The 27,368-nt window shown below is 50.1% G+C and overlaps 1 protein-coding gene across 2 annotated transcripts; it reads right to left on the bottom strand.

Moving 5' to 3' along the window:
• Positions 1 to 984: 984 nt before the first annotated feature.
• On the bottom strand, positions 985 to 26,861 carry Synm (synemin). Of its 2 annotated transcripts, XM_005083948.4 has the most exons (5): positions 25,907 to 26,861; positions 20,345 to 20,469; positions 7,950 to 8,020; positions 2,652 to 5,101; positions 985 to 1,775 (listed from the first exon to the last, which is right to left on the bottom strand). In XM_005083948.4, the coding sequence occupies exons 1-5, from the start codon at positions 26,714 to 26,716 to the stop codon at positions 1,455 to 1,457; spliced, it is 3,777 nt and encodes a 1,258-aa protein (XP_005084005.2). In that variant the 5' UTR covers positions 26,717 to 26,861; the 3' UTR covers positions 985 to 1,454. The 2 variants fall into 2 exon arrangements, with proteins under 2 accessions (XP_005084005.2, XP_005084004.2); XM_005083947.4 differs by having other exon boundaries at positions 985 to 5,101.
• Positions 26,862 to 27,368: the final 507 nt, after the last annotated feature.

Raw genomic sequence — 27,368 nt, 5'->3', positions numbered from 1 at the left:
GCAGCACAGTGAGGCTCCGAGTATAGCCCCTAGACCAGGGGTTCTCAACCTTCCTAACCCTTTAATACAGTTCCTCATGCTGACCCCCAACCATAACATTATTTTAGTTGCTACTTCATAGATGTAAATTTTTTGCTACTGTTATGAATCATAAGTATCTGTGCTTTCCAATGGTCTTAGGCAACCCCTGTGAAAGGGCCATTCAGCCCCCATGTTGAGAACTGCCACTTTATCAGGAGGGAGCTACTCCAGGGCTTAGGTCAGGACAAAAAGTGTTCTACTATCTCACAGCCTAGTACTGCAGTGACCGGAAACAATCCATGAACAAGTCTCCTCCTCAGTTGGCCATGCCTGTGGCTATGCTGGCAAATCTGTACCATCAGGACAGTCCCATGGATCTGAAGAATCAACAAGACCACAGCTGCTTTCCATGAATAACTCTAAGCCCTCTCTTTTAAAGTTCTGTACATAGAAAGCAATTCATTCAATTTGAAAATAATTGTAAATCTAAGTAACTTTTTCTTAAATCATCTAGTAGACTATTTTTCAAACATACAGTCTTGCTTACTTTCTATAATTTTTTCTGTTTTGGTTTTTGGAGACAGAGTTTCTCTGTGTAGCCTTGGCTGTCCTGAAACTCACTCTGCAGACCAGGCTGGCCTCAAACTCACAGAGATCTGTCTGCTTCTGCCTCCTGAGTGCTGGGATTAAAGGCATGTGCCACCACTGCCCTGCCCAGCTAAAATTTATTTGTGTGTGTGTGTGTGTGTGTGTGTGTGTGTGTGTCCCACTCACGCAGATATGAGTACATCGGATCCCCTGGAGCAGGAGTTACAGGTGGTTGTGAGCCGCCTGATGTGGGTGCTGGGAACTGAACTCAGGTCCTCTGCAAGAGACAGTACAGGCTCTGAACCACTGAGCCATTTTTCCAGCTCATCTATAATTTCATTTTGAAAAGACTTAGGAAAGAGAAATATCCATGTATTTTTCTTTCCAATGTACTTTACTGTTTGATATTAGCACATGCAAACAAAACCTACCCTTAAGTATGTGATTTTAATCTGGTTAATGTTGATATTAAGGTGTCTTGCTTATAGATAAATAGTAGAACAGCAGTAAGCCACGCCTGTGACCTGGTGCAAAACTCGCACAAACTCTCTCCATACTTGGAGAGAAAGCTTTAGAGAAAGGAACCTTTTAAGACTAGAAAGATGGAAAGTGTCTGCAAAAGTCCCAACTCAAATGCAAAATCTCAAAGCCTTAAAAGGCCAGAGCCAATAGCAAACCTTTACAAGTGAATTCTAAAGCAAACTGACTCTGTCTAGGGTTCCCTAAGTAAAGGTATTGATAACCAGCCTCCCCCTCCTCCGTGCGGTTAGTAGAGGCTTTGTATATTGTTACGTTAAAGGCTTTGCATATTGATAAGTTTTCAAAAGACAAGATAGCTCCACTTATCAAAACCATCCATCGCCCTCCTCCTCCTCCTCGTTGTCTAGATAGACAAGGGCCACTTTCTTCTCATCTGAAGCCACCGGCCTCTGGTCTACCATTCTCTGCAGCTGCACGGTCTTGTCAAATCCAGCCTGCTCCGTGCCTGTCTCTCCACGGGTCTGGTGTCCATCCCCAGCGGAGGCCTGAGAGCTCATGCTGACTACCTGCTCGTTTCTACTGGGAGCAGTTCCCCAGCCAGCATGGCCAGACACACTGTGAGCTTCCACTTCCGACCCTGCGTCTCGGGTCCAGCTGCGGGTGGCCCTCGCGTTACTCACATCCATCTGAAAAGTAAATGAAGTTTCTCTGGGCCCTGGCACAATGTGGCTCAGTGTGCTACTGTCACCAGCTAACCCGCCTAGCTCAGCAGAGGCCACTGGACCATCAAGTACAAACGTTTTAGACATGGGTCCATGGATGACAATGCGTTCAGAGGGTCCCTTCTCTGCAGAGCCTATCTGAATGTGCCTAAACGATCTGCTGGTGCCCGCCGTCACCTCTCCTCCTGTGTCCCCCATACTGTCCACAGGGGACTCAGAAATGACCTTCTGGAATGTGCTCTCTTTGTTCCTGGCGATTTCTCTACCTGAGGTGAAACTGTGAGTGGCCTGCACCACACCTTCTGAGCCCTCCACAAGGACCATGCCTTCTGAGTCCCTAAATTCCCATGCCTGTGGGGCTAGCAGCTTGGAGGTTTGGTGCTGGATGGAGGTACTCCTGCCTAGAGACACCGTGGTGTGCTCAGAGTCCCCCGCTACCCCCCACTCCACTTTGTCTGGGATGGGAGCTACGAACTGGATTTCCTCTCTGAACCCTTCTTTGGGGTCTAACTGGAGATGCCTAACAAAAGTCTGGGTACCCACCGCCTCTTCAGTTGCAAAGTTACTACCAGTCTGGGCTGTCCCCAGAAAATGAATTTCCTTTTCAGCATGAAACTGCTCAGAGCCAGGCATCGTGTGGTTCCCGGAGATGTCTGCCTTTGCAGACAGTGCTGCCGGGCCAGGCTCTCCCGTGTCTCCTGCTTCCTGCCAGGTAGGCACAGAGCCGTGGAGGGTGACTTCAGTGAACACGTGGCTTTGATGGGGACCCAGTGTGATGTGGCTCACAGAGCGGCGGCTGGCCCCCTCGGAGCTGACTGCCTCACTGAAGTCCCCACTTACCTCTGCCACCTGTGCGCCGGGTCCTCCGGAGGACACCTGCTCAGTCCCCCACATTTCAGTGGGGCCTAGTTTAACATGTCTTACAGACTGGCTTATATCTTCCAGCACATGAGACTGTGCAAAACCCGTCGGGCTGGTGACTTCCACGGTGGCCGACACTGGGCCCTGGGTAACACTCTGATCTGAGCTGTGAGACGCCCAGCCAGAGTCATCTCTCTCACCCGATGGGCTATACAGTTGTCTGGTGGCCCAGCGTTTGAAGCGAATGCCCGCAGCGGGCACCTCCTCCTCCCCATCTTCCCTGTCCGGGCTTCTAGGCATCGGGCTGGAGCGCTTGGTGAAGTTCTCTCTTACTACAGACTCCACAGCCCTCTCTATTTCCCCAGCTTCATCCCTGCTCAGCTCCTCCAGGTCTAACTGGTCAGCATCCACGGTCTGGGTGAGGTTGACTTCAGCCATCAAGGTCACAGAACCACTAGCGGAGCTCTGAACCTTTTTCACATCCACGGAGACACTCCCTGGCTCTCCTTGATCCTGCCTGGTCAGAGCAGACAGCTCCTCCTTCATGCGCTCAGGCAAGGTTTCCTCCAGCTGCCCGATGACCTCCACCAGCTGGTGCCGGGGCTCATTGGAGAAGACACCCTTGATGGAGGTATGGAATTCATGCGGTATTTTGATCTCTTTCTCAATGACCGTGGGTTCTGCGTGCAGTTCGCCACTAGCTTCTTCCTTCAAGTGAGCGGAACCAGCGGCACCACCCAGGGAAGGCGCTGGAATCTCCAGGACCTTCACGTGCTTCTCTTCCCCCGTGTCATCTCTTGGCTTCCTTCTCCAAGGCCCCTGCACAATCTCATCTTGCCACGAGTACCGGATGGTGGACTCTTCCTCTATGTGGATTTGCCCATACACTGAACCGTCGTCTTCTCTGTCATGCCCCCCGGGGCACTCATCTGGGGTAGACACAAAGTAACTCTGCTCTCCCTCTGAGTCACCTGCCTCAGTCACTTCTTCCACATGAGGAATGCTCCCCTGGGGCTGCTTGGTCCTTTGATCTTGACGCACCGAGAATGCCACATGGGTCTCTCCGTAGTCCTCTTCCACAACAAACCCCTTGGGGCTGGGAGACACGTCATCGACTTCCTCCACTTGGAAGGGGGTAGGAGGAAACTCCGTTTTCCCACCACCTGCGTAGCTCACGGGCTCCTCCACGATCTCCACGTTTACGACTTTGGCTCTCCCCTCCCTTCCTCTCAGACCAACATTGATCATCTCGCTTATCATCTTCTCAGCTGACTTGCCCTTCAGTCCCACCTCCTTGACATCCTTGCTTAAAAGGTATTCCAGGCCAGCTTCATCAGAAACATCAACGTCTTCCGTCAGCTTAGACTCCACAACGATTTCTGTCTTGGCTCCCCCTCTGCCAGGGAGCTCTTTCCTATCCACGTAAGTGACCTTGGTGTCTGGCAAAGAGTCGGCATTCTCTTCAGCATCAGGAGACTGGGTGAACTGCTTAAGGATGGTGGTGACGAGGTTGTCTGCTATGGTCTCCGTCATAGAGTCCCTTTGCAGGGAGGCGGCAGCGTCCTGGGTGTCCAACCGGAACTTGGCCTCTTCTGTTTCTGCCCCTCTCCCCCTCCTGTCTCCAGCATCCTTCCTCTCAGGTGACTGCAAGCCTTTTGTGGACACCTCCGTTCCGCTGCCCCAGGATACTCCCAGACCAATGGGTACTTCCCTCTCCTTTACACCTCCCTCCTTTGGTGATTTCTTCTCTCTGGGCTCGTCCCTGCTCTGCTGGCTTTCTCTCGTTCTCGAGTCTTTATCTAACTTGGTCAGCTCCTCCCATCTCAGATTTCTTTCCTCTGAGCCCTTCTCTTTAGAATCAAACATTTTCTCTCCTGGCTTTAATTTGACGACCCCTGACCTGTCCCTTTCTTGTTCTCTAGTGGTTTTCACTTCTAGTTTCTTTCCCAAAATGACAGTTCTCTCATTGGACTGAGCACTGTTGGCGGCTCCTGCCGCCACGTTGTCCCGGTGATCTTTGTGCGACTCTCTGGCAATAGCGGACTCTGTGGCCAGCCGTGTGGGGGTGCCCCTGGTGTCTCCAACTTTGGATCTATCGGGGAATGTTTTCACTTGGGCGTCACTGTTTCTCAGAAGGCCATGGGTTGGAGCAACAGGTCCGAGACTGGCTTGACTGCTGACAGTTCTCTCAAGAGATTTTTGCTGCAAGGTTGTAGCTGAGGAAGAGTACCCAGAGGTCAGGAGCCCCCTTCTGGCTGTACTCCCAGCAGCTGTGGCTGTCTGTGATTCAAGGTGCCCTGGCCTGTTAGAATACAGAGCTGAGCTGTGATTTTCAGCTGCCCAAAGTGTTTTCCGCTTTGGAAATAGATTTTTCTCATTTTTCCTCTGCAGTACTGAGTTGGTATAGTGATAGGATGCACTTCTGGACTCTGTAGGAATAGAACAAACAGTTCATTTAGATGACAGGCATCATTTTTCCCATCATAAAAGCACTGCTGTAGGTCAAAGCCCACGTAAGTATAAAATATACTATTAGTACAGGAAGGATCTTTTCAAGAGGGCACTTTTATTCTCTACATTATCTTGTGGTTGTTTTAGAAATCCTATCACAATAAAATACTGCCCCACAGATACCTCTGCTTAATGTTCTTTTATTCTCTACATTATCTTGTGGTTGTTTTAGAAATCCTATCACAATAAAATACTGCCCCACAGATACCTCTGCTTAATGTTCTTTGCCAGCCGCTGGTCTTAGACTACTCCTTCAGCTTAAGAGAACCACCAGGGATCTGAACATAAGGTGTGTCAAGTGTGCCAGAGAGGTCAGAGGTTAAAATGTCACAATATTATGGTATTTCAGAATCACTGATTCTGACTTTGTTGAGGCAAGTTTACTGACTTCAGCAGGGAAAAGCTCTACCGTTACAAAGTGCCCAGTTGCCGGGTGCCAAACAGCACACTCAGGAGCCCTTGTTCTAATAATTCCTGTGCTGGGCCACAGGCACTGGAAACTTTAGGTTTTCTAAGCTGTCTTGTATGTTTATACTTGACAAGGCATAGTTTCAAAAACAAGCCGGCTGTCAGAGCTCCCCTGGTCCTAACACACCCTCCTGGAGTCAGCCTTAGGGCTTCTGGTTTGCTGAGGACCATCCTCAGACAGTGGGACACTTTAGGTGCACAAACTCCAACCTGCGTAACCGGCTCTTCGGAGTGACAACGGAGTTAGAACATGGCCAAAGCACCATCTCCTTCCAGAGCATTTCTTAGTGTCCACCACACCTCGTCTGGCTGGGCACCTCCCTCCCCCTCCCTCATCACAATGGAACCTGGAGGCCTCACTGAGACAGGTTCTCAAGATACAGGCAAAGAGACCAAGATACAGGCTGGGACAATGTTTACAGAGATTTCCTTTTCAGGTTAACATACTGATCCTAACCTAGAAACCCCAGAAGACAAACCCCCAAGGTCAATAAAAGATAGGGAACCTCACAGGCTAGCTTTTGGTCTCTGTTGTCATAGGAAGCAGCCAACATTATTTCAGGGCACATTGTAAAAGGCTCCTAAGTGCACTAATAAGTATTGATCAGTTTACTAGGCAACCATGTAAAGGTTTATCCCATAAATAGTTCATGAGGAGCTATAATACGCAGGAAACACAACTACTTATGAGCATAAGGGCTGACTCCCAACCAGGCGCCTTTATCCCATAGCATCTCCCTTAGCATAGTACCTACGCATTAAGAGAATTTAGTTTATAAATGTGAAGTACACATACTGTTCAAGAAGCCCGAAGAACAACGGGTGAATAAATCAAGTTAGCAGAGGTACCTACCTGCCTTCTTCCTTCCTACTCTAACGTCATGCGTGGCAAGTCCCACGCTTAGAATGCTACTCCTCCCAGGAGTTTGGTCCTGTGCTCGCTATCTCTCTTCTAACTTCAGGTTATGTATTAGATTTCCAGATATGCATAGCCCCAAGTTAACGTTTTAGTAAAACCTTGAAATCTGGTGGGCAAACAGCTCCTATTTTCTAAAACTCAGTTGCTAACTGATAGCAGGCAGGCCAGTCAACAGACACTTGCATGGATCTTAGACCTACTCTCAAAACGAGGACACAAGCTTGCTGGCTGTTGCCTAAGAACAATCCCTTCTAGTCATGGATGATTAGAACCACAGTTCTGGGGCTGAAACCCTGGCGCTGCCAAATCTGAGAAGTAGCTAACGGGAGCAGTGATGACACAGACTGCTACACTGAGGACCTTGTGGGTGATGAGCTCAGAAGCTGCCAACCTATGGGCTCTATGCCCACACACTCGGCTAACTAAAGATCAGAACTATTTCAAGTAATATATCTATACTCAACACATGCAAACTGTTTTTCTTGTCATGCTCCTAAGGAATGCAGTGTGAGAGCAATTCACACGACGTACACATTGTACTACATTCCATAAGTAATCTAGAGATGATTTGAAGTCTGTAGAGGATGTGCAAGGAACATGATCATCTGAAGACTTGGTTATGAATAGGTGGCCTGGAGGAAGTCTCCTCTGGACACCAAGGAAGACTTCATGCTGAGCACTCCATGTGTCTTTTAACCTGCCAGAGTCTCTTTTACTATTCAACAGGCTTAAATCTTTCATTTAAAAGATATCTTTTGGATTTGTAAGGTCTTCCAAATGGGTGTCTTGGGCTCTCTGCACCAGACCTACTCATGTAGAAAAGGAAGTCCTGGCCTATAGAAGCTTTGGGCCCAAACTAAGACAGGACACCTTCTGGACTTGCCACTTGTTGTCCTGGTAGGGTTACAGTTTCCAGAGTACTGGCTGCATGCTGCCCAAAGTAGTCATTTTGTGTGTTAGTCACAGCCACAGCTGTTTGGTCTGGAAGAAGAAAACATGCCCCTCCTAAGGATATAATGAACAAGTGCACTCCCTCATCACCCTCATCACCCTCATCACCCTCATCACCCCCATCACCCTACATCAGGTGCTGACCTCAGCTAGGAACTACCTCAAAATATTGTCTACACAAGCAAGTAAGTCCAGTGAGTACCGCCAAGGCCATTCTGACTCACACTGTAGTTTAAATTATGTCCCACTCGAATAAAAATCTACTTGGCACTTAAAGGTGTGATGAACTATTTGCTGTCTGGGAAACAGTTTGTTTTCCTAAACCCTCTCCTTCTAGATAAGTTGGACCTTCCTCCCTCTATGGAGAGGGCAGCTCAGGCAGGAAGCATTTTAGCAGTTGACAAACACAGTTTCTAGTATTTATTTACCTTGTGGCATGTCTTCAATGTTCTTAGCCCAGATCAGTATCTCCGGATTGCTTTCTCCTTCCAACAAGGCTCTGTGAAAGTTATTTTTAAAAATAGTTTATTATAGGATGGAAGAGAGAGAAACGGTTTCGACAAATACGCTGGGTAACATTTTAGCAGAGACCACACCATCCCAGGGCCAGGCATTTCGAGACCCGAGCCTGGAGATGTGGCTTGGGTGGGGGCTGCACCAGGATGGCACACTGCTCCGCTCACTGCCTCCTGACACCCACCACAGCCTCTGCTACACGGCAGATGCTCAGGCGGCACCGGCTGGAGGAAGAAAATGCATGGGCCCGGCTTCAGAAGTACTTGAGAGTTAAGTCCTTATAGGAAGCCATCCCCCCACACACACACCCCAAAAAAGAAGATTTTCCTGTCTTAGGTGAAATGGGGTGTACACCAAGTAGAGCTGGGGAGACTGGTGAGGAGGGGCAGAGCAGGGCCTGGCTTCTCTGGCCACAGAGACAGGCCTAGGCTGGTATTTCACCCCAGTTACAGGGCCCCAGAACAGCTGAGCACGCCCTCACCGCCACATACACACATAGGAGTCATGAAAGTGAGATTGATGGAGGGTGGACCAGGAGCAGGGCAGGGAGCAGTAACAGACACTGTTTGTAACAGGAGGCTGGGTAGAAGCTGGTGTTTCTTTCCTTCTTTTATAATGCTCAGGATCAAACCTAGAGATTTATGTACGTATGTATGCATGTATGTATGCATATACATACATATATACATGTATATATATACACAAGTATGCTAGGCAAGGCCTCTGTGCAGAGCTGCGTCTGCAGAGCTGTAGGGCACCTCAGAGACGAAGGTGAGCATGCAGACAAGCACACCCATGGGCACTCTCTTCACCTAGTGTGCCGTCCTTCGCCTCCTATGCTAGGAAACGGTGGAAAGCACTCTGCTGGGTTTAGTCTTCATTAAGTTGTCATTTGCATCTGCCACCTCGGAGAGACACTGAGGAGGGCGTGGGCCCACACAGAGCAGTGTGCTGGGAGTGAGGGCTATGGGTGGGGTGCCAGTCAGCTGGTCACTTCCAAAGACCTCCAGGACTGCTACAAGCTGCAGATGCAGCCTTTGTGTGGTTGCCAGAGCAACATGTGAAAGTCACTGACCCCAGCTCCCAGGGACGCAGCGCACACGGCAAAGGCTGATGAGAACCGCCGTCCTCCTGGAAACACTGATATTGGGATCTAGGGCCAGCAGGGAAACAGAGCAGGAAGCCCAGATCCCAGTTGGCCTTGGTAGTTTGAGGAAACTACAGCAAGGGTCACAGCTACTGAGTTAAACATGGGAGTCCCCACAGTGGCGATGAGAAACCCTCTGGCAGCCAGAGGGTTAGGAACACAAGGGGTTTGCCTGAGGCACACGTGGGTGGGGTGATCACAGACGCAACCACTGAAGTACACATGCCAGGCCAGAGCCGAAGCTCTTCCACTCAGGACGAAGGCCAGGAAACAGGATACCAATCATTAATCCCCACCCTCATGACCAAGCACTTTAGCTTCCAGGAACACAAATAGCTTCCATCATCAAAACAAAGAAAAAAAAATCTGAGGTCTGTATAAAACGAGGAACGTTCAGGGGGCAAAGTCAGACTTCGAGGGTCTGTATCCTGGGGGTGTGGCAGCATAGTGGCATTCCCCAGCCGAGGGCCAGAGCAGGGCCTGGAGACAAAGTCAAGCTTAGACCACACAAGCTTCGCAGGCCACAGGGCCAGATGTAGACTCAGGCTGCCAGGCGCAGGGCAGAAGGGGCCTTTGGGAGTTCAGGTCAGGAGAAAATATCGCTGATGGGCCCAGGGGACCAATGACTGAGAAAACTAAGCCTTTTCCCACCCCTCAATACCCATAATGGCTCTGTCTCTCCTCCGGGGGAAAGCCAGCGCCCCACCCAGCTTCACTGAAGCCAGGCCAGCACAGGACATCCCACAGAACACCCAGAGGCAGAACTCGAACCCAGACTCCCACCTTCCAGTCACTGGGCTTCCCTCTGAGACAGGAATGGCGACATTACATGAAAATGCCCTCTGTCTATATTCAACCCCTCGGCAGTCTCATCCCAACTCCCCCATGTGTGCTCTCCTTTATAAATGCCTCATCTGTGCCCCAGGCACTGGCCGGATCCTAGAGGGCACGAGTCACCTTGCACCTAACACCGATGGAGCTTGAGGTGGGCGGCTGGGTCCTGAACCCTGCCTGACCTGTCAGCACAGCTCCAGAGACTAACATGGCACAGTCAGAAACTACAGTGCTAGGGAGATTTCCTGTGACCCCTTCAAAACGCAGCTGAAGGGACAGACTTGTACAACCTTAAGAAATACGAAGAGTGCTGTCTGAGGCTCCCAGCAAGCCTGGTTATTTTTAAGAGCAGGGTAGGAAAGCTGCCTCCAGGCCACTGAGACTGCGAGAATGCCAACCCCCTGAGTCACTGGCTATTAGAGCACTTCATACAGCTCCTGGGGCTGGTTGCCTCTCCAACAGGAAAACAGGCAAATGTGCAGGACTCAGTCGCCAGCCCCATTAGGAGCCCCGCACAACTCCATGATGTGGGAGTGAGCTGCAAAGTGGCCTCTGGCCCCACTCCAGGTCCTAATGGGCCACCCAGCCTCCCAGCCAGCCCGTTAGGGGCTGCCCGACCCGGACGGATGATCCGAATGGAGTTTCAGGGCATATCTGCTTGTGCTCAAAACGGTGGGCACGAGGCTAATGGGAAGTATACTGAGGACAAGGCGAGGGAGGGAGACAGAGGGGGACACTCCCGGGAGTGACGTGAGGAGCCTGCTGTGGTCCCAGGGTCTGTGGTTGGTTCACATGGTGCTTCTAAGACGGTGCGGAACTGGGGGAGAAGAGGACAGGGTCACAGACCCTCAGAGCTGCCCCCTTCAGCTGCACAGCTGAGCTCCACTGGGGCTGGGGGACAACACAGGTCACCCTAGACACTGACCATGGCTAGTCACTCACTGAGGGATGAGGGAGAAGAGAAAGGAGAGAAAGAGGGGGACAAGCTGAATTCCGTTCACACAGGAAGAACACTGTTCCACAAATGCACGAGTCTGGGGATGGGGAGGGGGGGACAGTGCTAAGCATCTGGTCATTCTTTCCATGATCAGTACTAAACTGTATCCCCAAAGCCAGCTTCAGACCAACACCAGAGACTGAAGAAAAAACAAAAGAGACACAGTTAGCAGACCAGCGAAGGATGCTGATAAAACAAAACAGAACCACCCACAATGGACAATGCAGCGAGGGCTGGAGGCAGCCTTGACTCAAACCCTGGACGCGGCTTCTGAGTTCCCTAGGTCTCAGCAGGCCACTCTTGTCAGCCGTGACTTACTTTCCCGTTTCTGAAATGGGAAGAACTCTCAGGTTTTTGATGACAAGTTCATAGAACAACAGCTGTCACTGAATAAGTGCTTGATAAACATCACTGTCACCATCCCCTCCTCCTTCTGGGGCCTTGGAGAAAAGTGGCATTCAGTTACTAAAGCCAGTCAAGGGGGGAGGAGTGTTCTTTTTCTTAATCTGGCTAGCACCCAGATATACTGATCAATCCTCCCACTTACTGGTGTTTGATTTTTCAGATAGTCTCAAATGTAGCTCAGGATGGCTTTGAACTTGAGACCGTCCTACTTCAGTCACTGGGGTACAGGCGTGCACTGCCACAACCAGTTCCTCTCAATGATTTACCCTTCATTTCATTTTTTTTTTTTGAGACAGGATTTCTCTATACAGCCCTGGGTATCACAGAACTCACTCTACAGACCAGACTGGCCTAGAACTCACAGAGATCCTCCTGCCTCTGCCTCCCAAGTGCTGGGATTAAAGGCATGCACTGCCGCCGCCACCACCCAGATCAATTATTTATTCTTAAACTACAAAATTTTGTGCATTCCAAATATTTTACCTAGACGCCATGCCTGGATGTGAAACACGGATTCCTAAATCCACCTCCCCCAAAAGTAGGAGATAACTTGAAAAATAAATAAAACCGTCTTCACCGAAACCTTGTGAAAGCTCTAACAAACATATTCTTTAAGTACATGTAGAGAGATAGAGGTAGCCTGAAAAATAATGGGACAACCAGAAATACCATTACATAAGGCTGTACATACTAGGAGTCACCTGCATTGCTTCGTTAGCAGGATAGAGACCACATCCTAACGTCCTCCATCAAAATACTGGTATCTTATCCACCGCGATCAAAAAGTAGAAGCAAGGGAGCTTTGTGCAGCCGTCATTTATCTGCCTGGGGTTTTGTTTGTTTGGTGTGGGGGTGGGGGAGGCAGTTTGCACTTGCGTACAGGTACATGCCTGCACAGTAGCCAGATCTGCACTATTCCGTTGAGTCAGGGTCTCTCACTAAACCTCCAAGCTGGTAACCAGCAAGTCCCAAAGACCCTCCTGTCTCTACCCCCACAGCTTCAACTTCCCGGGAATAAGAACCCATGTCCTGGGGACTAGAGAGATGGCTCAGTGGTTAAGAACACTGACTGTTCTTCAGGAGGACTGGGGTTTAATTCTCAGCACCCACATGGCAGCTGACAACAGTCTGGCACCTTCACATGGACATACGCGCATGCAAAACACCAAAGCCCATAAAGTAAAATAAACTACTTTAAAAAGAAAAGAACTCGGGTCCTCATGTTTGAACAGCAAGTGCGCTTACCCACTGAGCAATCTTCCCAGCCCAGATGTGACCTTTTCTAAAAGGTTTCTGATATTTATTTACTGGACATGTATGTGCTCACACACATGCCACATTATGTGTGTGATCACACAACCCGTGGCAGTTAGTTCTCTCCTTTTACCCTACGGGTGGCAAGCACCTTTCCCCACTGAGACACCCTCACCAGCTCTAACTTTAAGACTGGGACAGTCCATCTCTGTGTCATACAACTATAGCTCAGGAGACTGGGACCTTGGGACTTCCCGTACCGCCTTCCCATTTCCTTGGATTGTGCTCACTGAGAGAGAAATGGTTTGCAGTTGGAAAGGTTTCTCTGTGGCTCCATTTCACAAATTTCTATTCGCCCCATTTCTGTGCAACTGCTAAAATTACATGGCAAGGCCAAGCAAGAGAAAGAGCAGAGAGGTGGCCTGGGACCACAGCGACCTCTTCCCAGGTCCCACCTCCTAAAACAACTTCTTCCCAATACTGCTGTGACTCCAGTGGATTAACCCAATCACTTCCAAAAACCCATCAGCTGGCAGGCAACCAAACCCTTGTTTAACACATGAACCTACTGGGACATGCTTCACTTCCACACCACAACTCGGGGGTTAGATACAGAACCTCGGTAAACCCTTCACTGCGTGGATTAGTTTCTTTTCTGTTGCTGTACAGACACCATGGTGAAGGCAACTTATAGAAGGACGTGTTACTGCAGGCTTGCTTACAGTTTGAGTTCATGAGCATATGGTGAGGAGCATGGCGGCAGGCATCCTGCAAGGAAACTGAGAGCCACGTTTTGAGACAATTACCACCAGGCAGAGAGAAAACCGACTGGGAATGGTGTGGGCTTTTGAAACCTCAAAGCCCACCCCCAGTGACACACCTCCTCCAACGAGGCCACGCCTACTAATCCTTCCCAAACTGTTTCACCAAGTAGAAACCAAGTGTTCACATATACGAGACTATGGGGGCCGTTGTCATTCAAACCATCGTGTGCCGAGAACTAAGAAAGCAAAGTCTCATTTGAATTCTGACCAAGGCTACGTGGACTGTCTTTTGGACCAGAAATCCCAGCTGAGCCTTCCCCCATGACAGACTTCAAGTTTCTTTTCCTCATTGTTCTTTCTAGAAGCTTACAGATGTGACAGGTATGTTACTGCTCTGTGACAGAGCTACTTATTTTACAATTGCACTTTTTACTCATTCTCCATCCATAGCAGCTGGACTAGATCTTGATGTGTGGAGAATGCTGTTCTCCAAGCAAAAACAGAGGCCATCTTCATCAGATCATCTGTGCCCACTTACAAGAGTCCTTCAGGTTCAGGCTAGTCAACTGTTGACATTCCCTCCCAGGAGTGGGTTGGGAAGTCATTGCGCCCTGGCCTGAGATTCCAGCCGCTTATCACAACCATTGGTGTGCAGTTCTTCCATACCAGCATGTGGCCGTGGGGGAGTGTGGGGAGAGTCTACGGTACAGAGCCTGGGAAGGATAACTGGAGAAGGGCTCTATCTGCCACTGTGGAGCTGCCAACAGTCTGGGTTGAAGACTCTCTGGAGTAGATGCTTTGGGGTCACCCATGCTCTTCACTGGTTCCTAGAGTAGAACTGTACATTGAGCTGTCATTGGGCCCTAATGAGGGGATGATAAGCATTGTCTATCTCTCTCCCATGGACCGTGTTCTTGACACACTGTGACGCCAGTGAGATGCCACCAGTGAGACAGATGGGTTAGGAAGCTGCACGCCTTGTACATTGCCATCCTCGGATCATCAGCCAGTCCTTCACAAACATCTGCTTCTGATTAGGGCTCTGTGTTGGCTGCTCCATCCTATAACTCAGCTGGCTGCTGTCGTGTTTGCCGAGGCCCACACCAGCTCCCGGGCTGACTCTCCACACCAGCCAGGACCCTGGTGCTCTCCAGCCATTGACCAGGACTTGATCACTGACACTCCAGTGACTAGAAGAAATCCCCCATTCCACCCACAGATATCCAGAACCTCTGCTCCCAGACCATCTATACCTCATCTGTCTAAAGCTGCCTCCCCTGCTCATGGTTCTAGGCCGGGACAGCCCGTGGCCAGCTACAGAAAGCCTCACGCCAGGCTCCAGGCATTTGAAGCCCAGCACCCAGCTTCTTTTCCAGACAGACCTCTGCTCACTCCCCTCCACACGTTTTTGAAAACATGCTTGCCCACTTGGAGCGCCTTGCTGGTCTGTTTCTTAGGCCCACATACACACTCGCAGGACTCAGCTCGATACCCGCAGCCTTTGAAAGCCTCTCCATCCCTTCTCTAAACCACATTTACCAGCACTTGTCAACCGGCAGCAAGCCATCTCCACATTCCTCCCGATACTACATCTTATTGTTTGACTCCCTGTGTCCCTCAGCCCAAACTGCGTCCCATCCCTCAAAATGTCTGTCAAATGTCAAATGTCCCTATGCTTCCAGACCCGGACCAGTTTCATTTCTTCATTTCCCTTTAAATCCTTTGTACACACACACACACACACACACACACACACACACACACACACACACCACAACCATGAGCTCCAGAAACCTTGCACCTGAGTGTCTTCTAGGACATTTTCTTTCCTACCATGTAAAAGGTTACCTGGGCCCACGCCACCTTAAGTACATTAGCATGGAGGCCACCCTGAACGTGGCACCCTACATGCCAAGTGTCTTTGGGGCAGCCTGAGGGCATACGCCCTCCCTCACATGACACGCCCCACATGTGAGGCTCGGGCCCACGCATGATCTGCATGCATGCGGCCCTCCAGGCCAGGCCCTCGGATGGCTATCGTTGCCACGAACCCACTCCATCTGTCCTCCCGCCATCCTCCACTCCGCCTGGAGCGCCCTTCCCATCCCATACAGTGGCTTTCTGACTTCCCTTCCCTAGGACCGAGGACTGTGCCTCTGGAAATCCCTCTCCATACACCGGAAGTTCCTTCTACAACCATATCCTGCCCACAGTGTCCCAGTACCTAGCTCCACAGAAAGTCCTGAAGTTCAAATCTCAGGCTCCCGGCTTTACCACAGTGAGAGCTAGGGTGTTCATAGCTTCACATTCCATCCACACTGCGTCTCTGCCAGGTGGGCCACACAGATCCACTCTGGCCCCATGGAGACGGCCACACCTGCTGCCTAAGCTTTCCCACTGTCTCTCGGGCATACAGCCTTCCACCCTTGGCTCTCCTCCAAGCTTACACACACACACACACACACACACACACACACACGCACACGCACACGCACACACACACACGCACGCAAATTGCCTTGGCTCTTATTAGACGGCCACTCAGATCTAGCATCTCGGGCTGGGCTTGAGAGTCCACATTTCTGAAGAGCTTGTGATGTTCTGGAAGGTAGCAGCTGCTGGGTGCATCCCCCCAAGAGGTCCTGGGGCACAGGCTCTCCATGCTGGTGGCACTTGCCAATCACCTGGAGGGAGGCTAACACCCCCACAACTGGTCCCACCCTGCACCTCCTGCACCTATTCGATCAGAATTGTAAGGGCTAAAGTTAACCCGTAAGCCCCACTTGCCCAAGGACAGATAACTTCCTGGAATGCTGGGGCTGTTGTTCATGTACGTTAACAAGTCACGTGTTTTCACTTCAGTAAACAAGGATGTTTGCCCCAACTGCAAATGGTGTGCTTGTCAGATGCAGGCAGGAAGTACATCAGGATGTATGTTTGCCCCCGATTGGATGACATCAGGAAGTACCACAGCCTTGTGGGTTCTGCCTTTATAGGCACCTGACCAACCTAATTCAGCACCATTTCCTGGGAATACTGGGTCTGGACCTGCCCTGTGTCCATCTTCCTGGTCAGTAGTTAATAAAGTCTGCTTCAGCTGGATGATCATGGATTTGGTCTCTCTCCTTGCAATTTTCAGGTTTAACAGACTCTCTGGGGTTAGGGTCTGGGGGAGATGCCTTTCCAGAAGCTCTGCAGGATTTCAGCTTCGCATCTAAGCATCCTTCATCTCACCACGTGGCTGCTGGGAAAATCTGGTGATAACAGAGCAGGGAGATAAAAATACTCCCAGGAGCACACTGCTATGGTCAGCCCCGGAGGGAGAAGTGAGCACTGTCTGTCTGGGAGATCTGTCTCATCCTGGTATCCACAGCCCAAGCACGGATCCTACACCCACTGCCAACAAACAAACACCTGCACTGCAAGGCCACACTGGCTGTCTCCCAGTGCCTGAGGTCACAGTCTCACACGAAACCGCCCTGCGGGCCAAGGAGATTTGATGAAAACCTCCAGCCTTGAACTCTTCAAAGTTTTCCATTCTGTCTTACATTTATTTTTTTAAAGATGTATCGTCATTTATAAATGAGCCAGCACTGGGGAGCTGTAAACATGCAGCCCTGTTTTATGATTACTGACATTTCTTCTTCACAGTGAAGGCTCCAGGAAGGGCATATCATCTGGGTTAGAAGGCAAGCAGGGCCCTGGAGAGCTAGCCTTAGCCAGCAGATTAACTGCAGCAAAATGTGCCTGAAGCCTTAAAAGGCACACTCCCTACCGTTTCCTGTGACCTGTTCAGTCAGACGAACCATAGGACAATGACAACCAGTGAGCAGTTGCGACCATCACAGGGAAAGCCTGGGGAAGAATCACATGAGGCCCACAGGGGACAAGTCTTGCCTCTGTGTGGAATGCTTTCAGAAAGGAGGGCAGCGGAAGAGTTTGTAAAGATCACAGCGCACAACAAAACAGTCCAGGTCACCAGATGGCAAGGACACTAACACCCAGGAATTGCCACATCTGTGTTCACACAAAGCTCACAGAGAAAGACCCGAATGGAGCATGATATAAACTCGCCTCAATACACTCCTTGCTGATAAAAGGGAAAAAGGTCCAGGCTTTTGACTTACATAAAGAAATGAGTTGCATTAACTATTTGTGTGTTTTCAACGTCTATGGGTGTTTACTAGACTAAACCTAAGTGCGGGAGGTGGGAACGACTGACATATTAACCACCAAAGCCAGCCTGGGAGGGGCGAAGTGGCCTAGGCTTCCCATTTCCCCTGGGCCAACTCGGACATCAGGAAGGGGTCCGGTAAAGCCCATCTGTTGGGGAAGTCCTGTGCATTTGTCAATAAAGTACTGTCTGGCCAATGGGGAATCTAGATAGGAGGGACTAGGAGTCCAGGAGGACTCTGGGTAGGAGAAACACAGAGAGTTCGAGATGTAACGCCATTGGGGTAGGAAGCCCGGAAACCTCTCCGGTAAGAGACATACTTAGATTAACAATTATGGGGTAATTACTTAAAGCAGAGCTAGCCAGTAAGAGACAAGCAAGGCCAACAGCTTCATAATTAATATAGCCTCCTGTGTGTTTATTTGGGACTGATGCGGATCTAGAACCAGGCGGGCAGAACGGTTTCTCACAAGGAAAAGCTTCTCTTAACACCCATCACTCACTCACTCCCTGAAAGGGCTGAAGGCTTTTAAGTGCCTAGGAGATGGCCGTGCTTGCCCATAAAGAGGGCATGGCAGCAAAAGGCAGAAGCAGTCAACTGTGTCCCTGCAGATGGTCAGACTGCTGACCAGAGCAGAAACAGCTCAGAATCGATGTGCTTGGAAAAGCAAACCCAGGAGTGTTGTGAGCACTGTAGCCAAAAGGCAGGCTCTGGATGCTTGGGTGAGCTGCCTGCCTGTGCACGCTTGTTTTGGGGTGACCAAGAAACAGCGGTATGGAAAGTGAGGAAGAAAAGGGCTCACAACCCCAGAGAAGGAACACACAAACCCCAAGTTTCCTTATATGAACGAAAGTGAAAGGAAATGGGAAAGTTTGACCATCTCTGTAGGAAGAGCCTCCGTCCCCACCCCCATCAGGTTATTGCTAAGACGGATACAGGAGGCAGATTTTGGGGTGCCTGGCATGTGCCCTAGAAGAGTGCCTAGCTTGGGCTCTCTCCCTCCCACAAGGACCAGCCCCAGTCCACACACATCACCAGAGGCTGGCCCCACCCAGCTCTGGGGCACTTCATTCCTCAGGCTAGGGAAGCTCACGAAACCAGAGGTCCGGCTCAGGAACATGAGGCTGAGAGGTCATGAGCCTAGCGCTGTCCCAGGATGGAAGGAGCCCACAGGGACAGACCTCATCCATCCATCTGGACCAAGTGGGCCTAGAACTCGGGTCACTTTCTATTGTATGAGTAATGCATTCCTTCTTCGACTCAAACTAGCCTAAGAAGAGTGTCTGTCACTCACACGTATGCACAGTGGGAAGCAAGGCACAGCCCCAGGACTCTGTCCAGATGAGGCTCCTCCAAGAACAAGCATACTTCAAAGGAAGGCTTTGCCTCTTAGCAACCTTCTAGGGCCCAAGATTCCCAATAGCCTACTTCTTTTCCACTAATGGAAATTAGGGCCAAGCAAAAACCAGTCTTCTGTTCAGAAAGGACATCATGGCCAGCCCAAGGCTGTAGGGTAAACTAAAAGCGTACACCAGGCAGATGGTATTGTTCTTTAGTGGGCATAAAGCAACCCAACTTGCTCTGATATTCTGATAGCACAGCTGAGGTGTGGCAGAGGCACTAAGGAAAGTAATCCTGCTCTGTCCCTAGCCAGAGGCCCCTTCTTATCCACTCCAGCGTTAACTCTGTCCTCTGCTAGGGGTGACACCCACCATTACAATATTTAACTGACAACTGTGCCCTCTTCACTGGCCAAGGCAGTGTCCAAAGCCCCATCACACATGTAATTGATTTGTGATCACAATTCTGGATGAAGTGGGTATAATGACCCCCTTTACATGGTTTGGTGGGAAAGACTCATGTCTACAGCCAGACCTGGCTGGTTGTGTCTCTACCACCAAAAGCCCTGCATTGTAGACATCTCTCTCATACCTGTAAGAGTGATGCATGGCGCCCACTTGGAGAGTGACTAAGAGCAGAAGTTTCTCAGCACCAGATCCCATGATGATTGGGCTGCTGTCACCATCCTTACAAACGAGAACCCTGGTCTCTACAGACCCTCCACCTTAGGCTGCTGAGATCTGGCTCCCTTTATGAACACCCTCATTGTATATGAAAGCTGCCAGGGGGAGAGGCACCACCTCAACCAAGCACTAGTGTCCATCCGGAGGCAGGGAGGGGTCCAGAGGTGCTAAGGACCAACTGCCTTCCATGCCCTACTCCGCACACACACCCTCTAAACACACCATGACCTTTATGTCTGGGTTGGTTGCATTAAAGTTGAAATCTTGGTAAAGAAAAACCGTTCTGAACTTCCATGCTACTCTGGGAGCACAGATGCTGTTTTCCAAGACCAAACCCCATACTCCCGGAAAGTCAACTCTCTGAAATTTTGAAGCAACAGTGCAGATGGGTCAAGACCCCTAGCATCCAAACCTTGAACCCCTACTACCTCTAACTTCTTTGAGTTTAGCTTGCTCTTTTGTAAACCAAGTATCTAACTACCAAGATCAAAGTAGAGATGGGTCACGTTCAAACTGTTTCCAGGACACAGAAACACAAGGGACCTCAAACAAGTCCATCTTCTCCTTCTGTCTTCCCTTTTACTATGTGGTTCTCACTTATCCATGCCAAAGGGCTCTCCTCTCCTTGCCACAAAGCCATGGGGATTCCTCAAAGACCACAGTCCTCCCATCACTGGCTTATCAAGACAGACTTAGCATAGTCTCACCTGTAGGTGGCCACCTCCAAGCTGAGGCCAGTCTTCACCTGTACAAGTTCCTGGTACTCTCGCAGCCGGTCAGCCATGGCCAAGGTGAGGGCTTCCTTCTCATCCTCCAGGCTGTCAATCACTCTCTGGAGAGAGAGAGAAAAAAAGAACTTTTAGAACTGCACTCTGGAACTTCGTAAACTAAAGATACCAACAGAGTAGGGCATAAAAAGAGACGTAACCAGTGTACAGATGGTTTCATACAATTAATTTCCTGCAGGTGGAAGTTTCTCTCTTTATTGCATACAGAGGATTTTGATAGGATAGGTGCTTTTATGTTTGGACTTCCTGACAAGATGAAGGCTTAGTTTATTAAAATCACTCTGCTTCATATACCAGGCCACATAGGAGACCCAAATACATCCAACCGGGCAAGTACGGTACTACTTAAAAATTAGCCATGACTAGAAATCTTTTTATAATACTTAAAACAGAAATCACTCTCATGTGGACTAAAATGTCCCCCAAAGTCATCACTGTCCCAATAATAGCAGATAAGTGGATAGAAATATCTTTATTTTACCTAGAAAGGATATTTTTAAGTAATCTGAGGAGAAATACATTCTGGGCATAAATGAGCAAACTCAGACCCATACATAAATCTCTTAGAATTGAGTTCATACCCCTCCCACTCCGTTAATTTCCTCCATTGGATCTGCCTTTTCCTAAGCTAGGAGACACTGCAGTTCCTGGAGAGAGACCATCACAGGTCAGTCACATGGTACACACCGGGTAAACTGATAGACTGAATGATCAAGACGCTATTACCCTCTTCAAACAGTCAATTTCAAGCCAATACTATCTTCTGATTAATGTCCTCTTCACAATTTTGCATTTTCTTCTTTACTGTTGACCAGTCCCTCTGGGAAATAATTAACCAAGCAAATATTTAAACACTAAGGTAAGTATTCTTGTAACTTCTGTAATGAGAAGTAGCATTATGTGTGAATGTAATTAACCAAACTCAGGCACATATATCAACACAACCTTTGTAGAATTCAAAGCTATGTAAATGCTAGAAAAGGAGATATGTTTCCAATATTGCTAGGGATCCCCACCAAAAGGTCAGCAGTGAGTATGTACTGTCTGCAAAAAACAAGGAATGAACTCGACAGAGCTCTCACCCTGGACTCCTTGTTTGTATTATTTTATTTTATTTGGAACAATGTCTTTCTGTGTAGCCCTTGCTGTCCTAGAGTTCACTATGTAGACCAGGCTGACCTCAAACTCACAGAGATCCTCCTGCCTCTGACTCTGAAGTGCTGGGATTAAAAGCTTGCACCATGTCCAGATGGATTAATCATTTTCAAAAGATGATTATAATGTAGAAAATCTGCTTTTTATAGCACTTGTTTACCAGCCAATAATCATTAAGTTTTCTGTATACAAATGGGCCAAAAATCTTGAATTTTCTTAAGGATTTATCTGATTTTAAAGTGTGTGTGGGGGGGGGTGTATGTGTGTGTGGAGTGTGTATGTGTGTGTATTGGGGGGGGGGAATGTGCTGGTGGCTGTGCACATTGTACCTTTTTAAGAGAGTGCCTCACTATAGCCCAGGGCGGCCTGTAACTCATAATTCTCTACCTCCAGAGTGTTGACATTACAGATGTGTGCCACCATGCCTGGCTTGATACCTTTTCTAATACAAGAAATGTGACCTAAGCATTAGAACCTGAGGGTTTATCAGTCATCCTTTGCAAAGAAGTTAGAAAAAAATGTCAGATGAACTCAGTTCTCCACTCACAGCTCAACATTATGAAGGCATGTCACAGCCCTGTCCAGGAATATGCTCTCGCCTCCTCCAGGACAAAGGCTAGTTCACCCCACAAAATGTGAACATGAACATAAAGCTGCTCTGAAGTTGAAATAAACTTAGCTCCAAGCAAACTTCCATGTGAGTCAGTTCTTCCCAAATGGTGAAAGGAAAAGCCACTGGCTTTTGGAGGCAGGAATGAAGTCACAGCCCATCCTGACAGCGGGAGGAAGCTTCAGGCTCTGCTCTGCCTAAACTTTTCCTGCCATGGGTCAGGCCTAGAGTGCTGGAGCCTGCCACACAGGGTGGTGCTTCCAGCCCACACAGAAGCAGTTTTATATAAGGCTACAAAAATTCAGAGGAGAGCGCGGTCTTTTAACTGCTATTCAGAGAACTTTCCAGCAACATCATCCATGACACTAAGGTCTAACTCCAGTGCGCTGAACATATCAGACAGAATGACCACAGCCTGCTAATGTCCTAGTTGTCTACAATCTTAAATGTTGGAGCTTAGGGGACTTAGATCCTAGGACATCTCATTCACACCCAAAACTAAACAAATTAATAAGAAGCACGAACTGAGCCAGGTGTGGTGGCACACGCCTTTGATCCCAGCACTCAGGAGGCGGAGGCAGACAGATCTTTGTGAGTTCAAGACCAGGCTGGTCTACGTGGTGGGACTCTAGGCTGGCCAGGACTGCATAGAGAGATCGTCTCAAAAGAAGGAGGAGGAAAAAGAGGAGAAATAGCAGTAGTGTTAATCGGGTGCTATTATGTGTTTATAGTTGTACCAGGCAGCACCGTAAGCTCCAGGTTTATCTCACAGTGCCAGGAGGGCACTTCAGAGGCATCTCAAACAGCTGTATGTAAACTGAACTCAGACTGTTGACCTTTTCCTGCCCAACATCTGCAGAGATCTCCTTCAACAAGAGTTCCCTTCTTCTGGTTGTTCTTCCACAGCCTTGGGGTCAACTTGGATTTTTCCCTTTCTCTTCCTCTATCCAACCCGTCAGCTAACCTTGATAGCTTGAACTTGAAAGCAGGGCCCTTTCTCAGGACAGGCTTAGGCTCCCGGTCTAAGCCTCGGGCTGCCTTAGTTGTTGCAAGTGTTGTCATAAGGAGGTCTCCCTGTCTCCACACTGATGCAGCACAGACTATGTTCAACACATCGAAGGATGATCCATTAAGACATTCACTCTGCTCAGGACTCCCTGGGGCCTGAGGTGGAACTCAGATTTAAAGAGGCGCCCAAGCAATCACTCTCTGCTTCCCTGTCTCCGCCGCGCTGGCTTCCCGGCTTCTCCGTGAGTGACCTGCACTGGTGCCACCTCAAAGCGTTTGCCATCAGAGCATGCCCTCTTTTATTCTGTTATTTTCCACTGCTTTATCCCCTAGCCACAAAGAATGAGTCTGGCACCCTGCGTGCTTGACAACTATTAACTGAATATATTAACCAAATGCATTCAACCAATAGCGACCTGGGAGCTGCTTTTCATTTTCACAGATGAGGAACCACACAAGGGTCAATGAGCTTAGTCTTGAGGAAATCTTACAATCTGAGATGGAGTGAGAGTCAGAATTCAGCCCAAAACAGGAAGGCTACAAGAAGGCTGAACCTTAACTACACGGTTACTCCTGCCTGCATTCCTATGAAAAGAAATGTCTCACTCCTATTTTGGAGTCATTCACAAACAATTGGAGGTGGCAGCTAAGAGCTCCCATCACAGGAAATCATCAGCGTATCTAGGGTAAGGCTGGAGTAAATGATGTCGTCAAGGACTTTCTGGGACCCCTTACAACATCTCCTGCCACGAGGATACAGAAAAAGGCAAGAGAAAGAAATAATGCTAAAACCATACGTCCTGGAGAAGTGTCTGAAAGCATCCCCAGGTTCTAAAATAACAGGCCACCTCTGGGCTGGCTCCTAGAGCAATTTGCTTGTATAAAACAGAAGAGAGGAAATGTGGTCTAGTGATGAGCAGAAACAAAACCTAAACAGAGACTGAAGAAAAAAACAACAAAAGAACTCCTCATCCGCATGACACTGTCCTGGCCCTCGTTTCCGGGGGGGGCAAAGCCAAAGCCAAGTCTGAAAAAGAGAGTCTCCTGGGTACAGGGAGCTGAGGTTGGGGTGACCTCACTGTGACTTCACTAGTGGCTGAGTCCTTGCAGAGGGCCGGACAGTGAGTGACTCTATTTGTACTTCCAGGTCCCCATCTTTCCTCCAGGGGGGGACTCTGCTTCTGCCTGTCTCAGATTTGAGAGGTTCCACTGAAGATTTTATTGGGGGGAAGGTTCTGCTGCTAGAAAGAACCCTGAAACCAGAGCTTCAAGGCCCCCAAATATGGCCAGCAGGATAGGAGAGGGAGGCGCCCGGAAGTCTACAACCCCAAAGAAGGGATTCCCAACAGATGATTCCTTATCACTTTCCATGCTCCTCAGTCAGTCTCCTCCGGCTCACTGGCTAACAAAATACTGCCCCCCACCCCCACTCCCCGGGGACCCAGAGGAAATCAAGAGATTTGTGATCACCTCACACCTGTCACTCCACCCCAGTCATCCCTTCCACACATCTCACGCTCACTTGTGACTTTTAAGGAAACACAACATCACAGCATCTCTGATCTTCAGCCTCCAGCTGCAAACTCATCTCTTAAAATCTTCCTGAAGGGCCGGGCAGTGGTAGCACACGCCTTTAATCCCAGCACTCGGGAGGCAGAGACAGGTGGATCTCTGTGAGTTCGAGACCAGCCTGGTCTACAGAGAGAGTTCCAGGACAGGCTCCAAAACAATACAGAGAAACCCTGTCTCAAAAAACAAAAAACAAAACAAAACAAAATCTTCCTGAAGTTGTGCTTATGTTATTTCAAAACAGCTTCCTGAGAACTACTAATAGTATGATTTGGGAATACTTCCCATCTGGCCGGGGCTGGACGGGGTGGCCGCCAAACACTAGGGCTGAACAGCGTGCACAAACAGTAAATCAGCCACAGGTATCCCCACCCCGTGTCAGAGGGCTAGATGGCCCTCAGCTGCTCTGAAATAGGAACCTTTTATATTAACCTGTAGTTGTAATAACATCTCACCGCGGGGACCTGCTTTCTCTTGGTTTTTACACAACCCAGAGATCTGCCGCCAGCTCACCCTGCGAACAAAACAACGCTGGTCCTTTTTCTGTATGACAGTGACTTAGTCCTCTCAAGGAACAAACAGAACCCAGAAAAATATGACAGCCGCCCAGAGAGCTGCGAGCAGCTGCCTCCAGCTGGGAAATAATTCCGGTAAAATTAAAGTAAAGAGACTTTTTGGAGCCCTAGAAGAGTGGGCGGCCTCCAGGTAAGGACTTGGCAGTGCCTTGGAACCTTCCAGTACGCTGCCTGTCCGAGTCTGAAATCTGGACTGAGATTTAGATTTCAGGCTGCTAGATCTAGCAAGCCCAGGAATAAGAAAGAAAGAAAGCCAGGACTAGCAGGATCATTGGTCAGGATGTGCCTAGACACGTCTGTATCTAAAACTGACACTTTAAGCTATCCACCGGGACCTGTCACATGGCATTAGCCTTCTCTGACTGAAAGATCATTGCACTAAATTCTTACTCTTAGGTTAGCTACATGCCAGAACCCTGTGGCCTCATAAGCTGCTGGCAGTATACGCTCCCCTGGGTTGAGTTGAACCAACTCCGGGTCCAGGGAACACTGCCATTTGCCCACTGAGTGCGCAGCGGTGTCTGGGCAGGCTCTAGGGAAGGGGCGCGGTCCTTGCCCACGGACCTGCCGCTCCTCCGCCTGCATCCCGTACTCCTCGTGCATCCGCAGCAGCTCATCCTCCAGCCGTGCGCGCAGCCGCTCCAACTCCAGCGCCTGGTTCCGCAGCGTGTCCGCCTCCTGCGCGCACAGCCGCGCCTCGTCCTCCGCCTGGCGCCGGCTCTCCTGGCCGCGGCGCAGCGCCTGCTCCAGTTCGCACACCTCGTCCTCGTAAAGCTGCACGCTCTCCCGCCACGACTCCGCCACCAGGAGTGCGTAGCTTTCGTGCACGTCCTGCAGGCGCGGCGGGGGCGCGGCGGGGCCCGGGGCGCGGGCTCGGAAGTGCATGGTGAGGCTGGCGGCCCGAGAGCGTAACTCCCGCACCTGGCGCTCGTGGACCGCGTCCAGATCGCGGCGCTCAGCCTCCAGCCGGCCCAGCAGCGCTTCGAGGGCGGCGCGCGCTGCCAGTGCCTCCTCCAACTCCCTCCGCTGCGCCGCCAGCTCTGCGTCCAGGCGGCTGCGGGCAGTGCTGGCTTCCGCGGCCTCCCGCTGCAGCTCAAGCAGCTCCCTCCTCAGCGCGTCGCACTCGCCCTCGGCCAGCGCTGTGGACCAGCTCAGTTCGTCTAGCTGCTGTCGCAGGCTGCGCGCCTCCTCGGCGAAGCGCGCCTGATCCTCGATCCAAAGGTTCTCCCGGCTCAGCCGGCTGCGCAGCTCCTCCTCCAGCAGCAGGTTCTCGCGCTCCAGCTCCCGCACCCGGCACACGTACTCATAAAGGCGAGCATTGAGCTCCTGAAGCTCGGCCTTTTCGGAGCCCGTCTGCAGCCGCCAGGACAGCATTTTGTTGGATGTGCGGGGCTCTTTTCGATTAACCGCTTGCCTCCTGCCCTGATCTTGTCCCCTCCCGCCTCGCCGCGCCCGACGTGCCGCTGCCTCGGAGGCCCTCAGACTGGCGCTCTAGCTGGCGAGCTTCGCCACTTAGTGCCCGGGTCGTGCGGCGGTAGACTAGCCACCGCCTCCAGCCAATCAGATAGCGACCCGCGGCGGCCACTGCGGCCGGACAGCGCCCCCTGCCGGGAAGATTGCAGCATGGCAAGACTGCCCAGCTCTGACCCCTGGTGGCCCAGGATGTGGGATTACTGCGCTCCGGCTATCTGAGACACTTTACAGGGCTCCCTGTTAACCTTCGGCGCACCTGAGACACCCCAAAGTCCCAGATCTCCTTAATAAAAAATAAGTTGCCATTAAGTGAGACATGTCAAGTACCAGCGATGGGTACTTAACAAATAGGATGCTTCTCATTGGTGGAACTGGAGATGGGGGGCGGGGTGTGATGTATTCATTAAGTACAAACTAGGTTTGTAGCTCAATAATAAAGTGCTTGCCTAGCATGCCCCAGGCTCAGATATCAATAAGCACCACAGAAAACTGTGCATGTGTGATGGGGAAGTCCTGTGTATATGTTGGCCAATAGGGAAGCAAGTAGATGGGA

Source organism: Mesocricetus auratus, unplaced genomic scaffold (genome assembly GCF_017639785.1).
Source record: "Mesocricetus auratus isolate SY011 unplaced genomic scaffold, BCM_Maur_2.0 Super-Scaffold_4256, whole genome shotgun sequence".
NCBI classification, from domain to species: Eukaryota; Metazoa; Chordata; class Mammalia; order Rodentia; family Cricetidae; genus Mesocricetus; species Mesocricetus auratus.
The sequence above is the reverse complement of the archived record's forward strand: the minus strand, read 5'-3'. Positions and strand labels throughout refer to the sequence as shown.

What these genes read in the sequence shown, in the direction of transcription:
- Synm (XM_005083947.4), bottom strand. Translation starts at nt 26,716, where the DNA reads ATGCTGTCCTGGCGGCTGCAGACGGGCTCCGAAAAGGCCGAGCTTCAG. An exon ending in TTGGAGGTGGCCACCTACAG is followed by an intron (nt 8,021 to 20,344) that starts GTGAGACTATGC and finishes TAACTTTCACAG; the next exon opens with AGCCTTGTTGGAAGGAGAAA. An exon ending in CATTGAAGACATGCCACAAG is followed by an intron (nt 5,102 to 7,949) that starts GTAAATAAATAC and finishes CTATTCCTACAG; the next exon opens with AGTCCAGAAGTGCATCCTAT.